Raw genomic sequence first — 7,854 nt, 5'->3', positions numbered from 1 at the left:
GAGTGTATCTTTGGTGGCGTCCCTGGCGACAGGGAGGCTGGATTAAAATGACCTGTAAGGTTCCTTCCAGCCTAGGCCATTCTATGATTCTTATGATTCTGTGATTTGTTGTCCATCCAGTTTCCCTTCTACATTGCTTTCAACTCTTTGGCATCTCATCTTATCAACCTGAATCTTTCTATCTGGATGTCATCCACCCACTCAGGGCTTCTAGACCTGTCTTTCCCTTCTCCCTGTCTATTCCCTTAGTTGCTAAGTCAAGCATTTGAACACCGTTGGTCTTCTCATCTTATAGTTCGATTGTTTTTCCAATTTTCTATTATCTGTTGTAATATTCTACCTGCTAAACAATGAACCCTGATACTGTCTGTGGTATCAGAGTATTTTCCATGTAGTCATATCATCTGTTGTTTGTTTACACACAAAACCACATATTTCTCTGTTACACATCAACTTAATGTGGAATATGTGTGTGTACGTAGAGAACATACAGCTCATTCTTGTCCACAAATCCATTTGTGGAGTCAAGCCATGAAACTCGAGGTTATATTCAGAATTAGCTCTGAAAAAAATCAAAGGTGATGTAACTACATATAACTGCATATACTCTATGAGACAGTCTTTACACGATAACCTTCTGTGCAGCTGTCAAAGTTGACACAATAAAAGTAATCCACTTGTGATGTCAAAATCCTGAATTTAAATGCCAGTTGGGTGGTTGGACCCCCGGGTTTTGTGTAATACAGTTGAGCTGCTGCTCTACTTCCTCTTCAGAGTAGAGTAAGCAAATTCTTGTGTGATTATACTGTAACTGGCAGGAATCTGGAAGAAATATCAGTAGGCATGGTCAAGTAAAATAAGGGAAAATCAGAAGCCAGTTTTGACTTATATTACACAGGATTTTCTCACGAATCCTCAGTATATCAGGAGCATAATGCTAGCCTTGCTGTTTACTTTTTCCCTTGTATTTTTGGATTTGTCCTTAGTTTCCAATTCAGGGTGCGTGGCAGTTTCCCAGTGGGACTGTCTGCAGCGTGGAGCTGTACCAGTGTGATGTGCTGCTGCCCTTTCCTCCCCGTGGGGCTGCTCACTCTATCTCTGCATGTCTTCTGCAGAATTACTCTGCAGTAAAGCCCAGCTACCACAGTGCATGTGAAGAAGACAGCCTAAAGGCTGAACAAGTACCAGTGCAACTGCTTGATGCCGTCGTTTTCTGCCTATTCCCAGAATAGGGAAGAGCTGGTTGGCATCTACCTGTGCACAAGCAGGAGACTGATGGTTCCATACTGTGTTTCTGCAGGAGCTTTGCTGCATGAGCTCAGTAACCCTGGTGTACTCAGAACAGTTCTGGCAGTAGATTGACTGAGAAAGAGGGAATTAGGCTGGTGGTTACTCTTGCAGGTGTGCTGGTGTAACGACAGTGTTACTGTCTGCAGGTTGCAGCGTACGTAGGGCCTGGTTCAGATCGTGTAGTGGGGTAATTTAAGGAGGGCCCTCACCTGAGTGAAGGATATCACTGATAAATGTAAATATAAATCACTGTTTGCCTTGCAAGCTTCTCTCCTTCCTGAAGGTGAGCAGAAAGCAATGGTTTCATGTCTGTATTTGTCCTGGGAGTATATTTTCAAGATAACATTTCTGCATTTATTTCAAAACATTTTTGATTGATCTATCTCCTCTGACTTCTTTTTTTTTTCTGACAAATGTGTGAATTTGGAGACAGGTGCTGAATCCTGAGTACATACTTGTGCTGATCTGATTGATGGTGGTAGATGCCTCGCTCTCTTTTAATTGAATGCAAATGGAGCATGAAAGCAAGGCAGTTATTGAGGTGTGAAATGATGTGAGTTTCCACTAATGAGGAGATAACTCTGCACGTCATAAAAATCACCTGCCTGTTACCTTTCAGCTGTGATCAGAAATGCATTTTCTGTGATCTCCACAGTTCTCAGATTTTCGGAATCTGACTGTGCTACAGGATATATTCACAGATCATTCAGCATGTTGAAGGCTTCCCTTCCACTCCTTTGGATCTCTTTAAAGCAAAATCACTCAAGTTCTTTCTGTCCTAGTTTTTAGGTAAGGAAGTGTGGCCCCCCTCTCCTTTTTTTAAAATTCTGCATGTATCCAGATGGTTAACTCCTCCAAGCTTGTTTCTGGTTGGACAGGATGAGATTCAGCATGCTTCTGCTGTGGCTGATTTCTCAGTTTGGATTTGGACATGTTTGTGATATTTGGCATGCATTCCACTTACTGTTTGTATCAGAAGCAATAACTGATGTGCTGTAGTAAAGATAAAAAGCATGTTTGAGAGGCTTAGGGCTCAAATCCTCACCGATGTAAATTAGCAAAGGTCTTTGGAGGTATTCAAAGTGCACTGATTTACATCAGCTGAGGATGTGCCCATTTCTCTGCTGGAAGCATTTCAGCTCGTCTCTCTATCTAACAGTTGTTGTTCTGGATCTGCTAGGTAGTGTGATTTTGTGAGAACCGTGTTGTGCCTGGGGATGCTACCTTGCTTGTGGCCTGGATTCAGTCTCCAAAACAGAAGTGCCCATCTTTTTCCTCTGTTCTTAGAGCTCTGTAATGCAAAGCACACAAAGTGTGCAGATGGTAGCTGTATTTTGGTATATTTCAGAGTTTATTATCAGGAAATTTTAACTTGTAATTTACCTCTGTTTAGCACATCTAGTCACAACACCTGGAGAATCAATCAATGAAACATTATTTAATCCCAGCAGTCCTGCACGTGCAGAGCTGAGTTATTTAACAAGCCCCAGCAGTGATTCTCACGCTCTGATTTTGGTGCCCACTGACCTCCCCATCTCAGAAGCCACTGGTGCTCTTCATGGCATTAATATAACACACAGGACTTTTGATAGTTTCACCCAGTCTTGGGCAGCACAGGATGAGGTATTTGATCAGTTCTTTATCACCCTGAAAGACCTGTCCAGTTTAAACAGAGCAGAGGAAATCTTTTTGCCTGGAAACCATCGAGAAACCAAAATTACCAATCTCACAGCCGGCACACAATACAAGATTAACCTCCATGGAAGCACTCAAGGTCAGCTCTCTTGGTCTCTGGAAGCCCTAGCTACTACAGGTATTTTCTATGGATTCATTAGCCATATGTTCCTTTTCTGCTTTGAAATACAGAACCTCATTTTTGTACTGCTGTTCCACTGCGGAAATGCTAGGCTTTGTGAGTGATGCATTTCTTCCTAGTTGTTTTATTTTCTTTCTTTGTTTTGCACGAGATAAAACTCTTACTGCTATGGAATGAAAGCCTTGAGTGGTGCAGCATGGACTATGCCCCATGCAACTTTTAAGATGATGTAGCATCAATTCTCTCTTTTCAAATCGCATGCAAAGAGAGACATAGATGCATCTGCTATTTACAAGGCACATGAAAATAGCAAGATAAGAGAGGTATTTGTCTGAATCATGGTTCAAACTCAAGAAAGACTACAAGGAGTTTGCAGTTTGCAGCTTTGGCATGGAAGTGGTGATGTCAGAAAAAAAAAAAGATTGTAACACATTGGGAGCATGCCTTTCTGAAATCTTCCACCTCTTATCCCTATTCTGCGGCCAATAGCCACAGGGCTCAGCTCAATAACGATCAAAGTACCTGTGCCTATGTTCCTATCTGGAGAACCCAGCTGGAGACTAATGACGGGTCCTGTCCATCGCTCAAAATCAAATTCACAGCACAAGATCAAATATTTACATAGAAACAGCTTATTTCACACCTACTACAAGGCTAGAGCAATCTCATCTCTCAATGGTTTGTTCTCTCTTTTTTTTTCTTTTTTTTTTGAAGTAAGAAACATCATCCCTTGATGTTTGCCGGAACATTGTCATTGTTTTGTCTTATATGTTGGTTGCATTATGGATGACATTTTTGGAGGTCCTGATTTCTGCATGATTTTGTATGAGAAACTCTTGGTCCCTAGAGAGCATGATGGGGCTGTGTGCGCTTTCATTTCAGACATGCATGAGAAACCAACGGGAGGAACAGGGACTGTATCTTGGAGGTGAATGAAACTAAGCACTCTTCAGAGAAATCTGAATTGCTTTGATGATTGTTAGATTACTTATTATAATCAAGCTTTTACTCAACAGATTTTACTTCACTGCAATTTTCATTTAATTTCATTTTAAGGAAATGAGTTTGTTTTATTTGTTTCTGTTCCCACCAAAAGTTCGTTATTTCTGATACAACCAATTCCTTTTCTGTCCTGCTTTCTCTTTTTCAGCTAAACGGTTCTATTTTGACAGGATTTGTGTTTTTCCTCAATGAGTCTCCTTTCTTTTCCTGATAAAGCAAAACAGCTCTGGATCCATGCATATTTTTTTGTTAATCATCATTGTCTTATTTCATAAACGATCTCTTCCTTTCTAACAGGATGGGAAAAACTTGTCAAAACTTTTTTGTTCCTGAATAGTAGCAATTTCCTATATGTTAGGGAATCTCACTGAAGATAATTGACTTCCATGAGTTCTCAGCCTCTGACAATACAGCCTATATAAGGCTATGCAGCAGTCATATGACAAGCACTCTGTTTTTTCAGGGTAAAATTTATATAAATAATGTTGCTGAGCCCAATTTTCAGTTATTCCAGGGCCCCTTTATCTTCTTCCTTAAAATATGCATAAAACTTAAAGTTGAAGTTTACAACTGACAAATCAGATCCATTTCCCTTCATATGTTGTCTTTTATAAATTCTTAGTTGTGCAGGTTGGGGTTATTCTGATGGACTCTATTCTCATTACAGTGCTTATCAACATATGTCGACAATGCAAATAGTAGACCATATAGCATGATCTTCCCTGTAGGAAACCCCCAAGTATTATGGGGTTTTCCTTCTAATTTTAAGGAATCACTTGTATTTCCTCTGTAACAGAGGACTTTCTATCCTTATTGAGCAAATTATCTAAACTTCCTGATTTAACAGCATCAGAGTTAACTCTGATCACTCCTAGCTTCCTTGGCCACCCCTGTGGTGGCCTACGAGAATGTCAGTTCTTGTGAATGCAGGTTTCAGTTTTAGAATAATATCCGGTAACTGTGAAAATCCAAGCTTCTCTGCCTTCGGAAAGGTTTTGTGGACAGAATGATGTAATATAAGGAAAACAAATCCATGAAACTACAGATGTGCAGATATGGAGGAATTTTCCACTTTATTGTTTTGGATTAGAAATAAAATAAATAGAATAAATAACATCCTTCGTGTGGCCACAATTAAAAGCATGAACATCTGAATCCCAACTACTCTAAACTTAGCGTCTTCCTACCCTTATAATGGACATTATTGCAGTACTCACAGTCACTTCATAATGGCAAACACTGAGTTGTTAACGGTTAGAGTAATACTTACCTGCCTCACAGGGAGTGCTAAGTAATGCTGACAAAACACTTGTGGCTGTATCATGGTCTATAAGCTGCTTGCCATAAATAATCTTTTACAATTGATGTGGTGAATATATATTATTACACTTCTGTTCTTACTGTTCTGGTTTGTCATGTCTCTGAAGAGACTTTACAAGTTATCCGGGGCGGCTGAGAACATAAACGTCTGTGAGTGGGTGCATCTCCACACCACTGATAACAAGTGAAATTCGTTACCATCATTAAATAATATGTCATCACCCCTAGTTTGTAACCTGAGTAACTGATTGACTCTCTGTCCTTATTCAGAGGAGGAACCTGAGCTTGGAAAATTGTCAGTATCAGAGACGGGCTGGGATGGTTTCCAGCTCACCTGGACAGCAGCCGACGGCGCCTACGAGAACTTTATCATTCAGGTGCAGGAGGCTGCCAATGCCGAAGAAACCTGGAATATCACAGTCCCAGGCGGGCTGCGCTCTGTCAATGTCACAGGCCTCAAGGCCAACACGCCTTATAACATCACACTTCATGGTGTGATCCGAGGCTACAGGACCAAACCCCTTTCTGTTGAAACCGTGACAGGTATCTTTTCATCCATTCTCATGGCTCCCTTTCTTCGCAGATGGGGATGTGAGCCAGAGCTATTGCAACTGCTCGGCAGCGCTTGCTCACTTGGTTGGCTTTGCACAGGGTGCACTGAACTCATTAAAGCTTGGCTGAACATCTCTGGCGTGGAAATGTCTCATGATCAGACTTTCCAATGCGAGTCTCAGTGCCCCCGTGGAGTCCCTCACATTTAGGAATGCTTCCCTGCCAGCCCCCCTCACCTTATTTTGTTCTCTTTACTCACTTTTCTGCTGGTTGACACTAACAGCAAAACTCAACTGGCTGTTGTACATGCTCAGGGTGCCTTGTAAAATTATAAAAATCTATTCTATATAGCTCAGATAATCAAAGCCTGAGAGCATACCCAGTTTTTACCCTACAGAATCAATTATGCACTAGCTTCTGTGTAAATATAATCTCAGGGATATAGTGTGTGCATCTAATGCAAGGGCAAGGACAGACACCTTCTGTATGTTTTCATATAGAAAAGAACACAAATTAATTCCTAGCAAGAGTAGTATCTTATATTAAGCCACATAAGATTCTTAACCAGTCTGATTTGTATGAAAAGATATAATGTGAGAAGATCAAACTCAGTAGAACCACCTTGGCATAAAACTGACCTGAAAGAAGGAAGGTAAGCCCCTCATCATCTGAAGGTGGCATGAAACTAATGAAAAGCCACAGAAATAATTTTCTGCCTGATCTTGTGAAAGACAGCAGTTTTAAATGAGAGCTTATTGTGAGCTTTGACTGTGAGAGGTAAACATATACTTATGTCTGTCCTGTATGGTTCACTGATTCTTCCAGTTGTTGTGATCATTGGTAATGAACTGGGTATGAATTAATTGGTAATAAAGGGGCTCTTCCTTCAGATAATTTCTTGCAAACAGTATCTGCTGCCTCTAGGCTTCCTTTTACAGATCTTTGCAACCTCCTGTGATTGTGAGCCAGAGCTTGCTCGTACTTAATATCCCCAAGAACATATTACCCAGCGTGGAAGGGGATAAATGTACATGTAAGAACTAAACAGAATTAAAACACAAAACGCAGTAGAGCTTGCTTGCATTAATAAAGCTTTAGGCAGCCTGGCTTAGATAGAAATGTGTCTGGCACAAGGCACTTGCCTTGGGCTGTGTCCCACTCCAGGCTAGAAGTCCTGTGCCCTGAGAGTCCTGAGTGTGAGCTGGTAGCAGATTGCGCATTGAAAACAGACAAATGTGGCCAGACAAAGGGGGCTGTGTGGGGACAAGCAAGAAAACAGACATGGTGGGTGTCCTGCCGAAATATGCAGCGTGCTCTGTTTTTACAAACTTAATGAAAACAGCAGAAGATGTCCTGCTGAGGTTTTCCCTTCCCTTTCTGGGTCATGCTCAGCACCCGGCTTTTCAGATTTTTCACTTCTGGGGACTGCCAATTGTCAGAATTTTCTGAGCCTTCCTGTAAAGCATCAGGGATGTCTACAGACAGGAAGAAACCCCAAGGCATCTATCGCTGTTTCGCATTTTGGCTCCAGCTCCAGAATTACATCCCAGCTTTCATAGGCTTAACTGAAAGGGAAAGTAGAAGAGCAAACAAAGCACAACCTCTTCTTTTGGATAAAGCAATAGCTCTAGTTTTAGCTTCTCCTAACACTGGAAGCTGACTTTTCCAAATGCCCCAGGGGCATTCAAAGAAGTTCTTTTGCATCTGCTTTCATGCTCAGACCTCAAAGACACATGGCTGCTCCTGGAGGTAAAGGGAAATGGCCATAGCTCTAAAGCTTATTTTTCCTTTTCTTTTTTTTCTTATTTAACATTTTGAGATGCTTTCATTTGATTTCTTCCCCTTAGTGCCACTGCTTGTAGCAAGCTTTTACT

At 41.2% G+C, this 7,854-nt stretch overlaps 1 protein-coding gene across 1 annotated transcript in view; it reads left to right on the top strand.

Moving 5' to 3' along the window:
- Window positions 1-7,854, top strand: part of TNC (tenascin C) — a 46,741-nt gene that overhangs the window by 13,415 nt on the left and 25,472 nt on the right. Inside the window, exon 10 of the mRNA XM_009873281.1 lies at window positions 5,699-5,971. Coding sequence (XP_009871583.1) covers window positions 5,699-5,971 — 273 coding nt within the window. The remainder of the gene's footprint in view (window positions 1-5,698; window positions 5,972-7,854) is intronic.

This window comes from Apaloderma vittatum, unplaced genomic scaffold (genome assembly GCF_000703405.1).
Source record: "Apaloderma vittatum isolate BGI_N311 unplaced genomic scaffold, ASM70340v1 scaffold3600, whole genome shotgun sequence".
NCBI classification, from domain to species: Eukaryota; Metazoa; Chordata; class Aves; order Trogoniformes; family Trogonidae; genus Apaloderma; species Apaloderma vittatum.
This window is presented reverse-complemented; position numbering and strand designations above follow the sequence as displayed.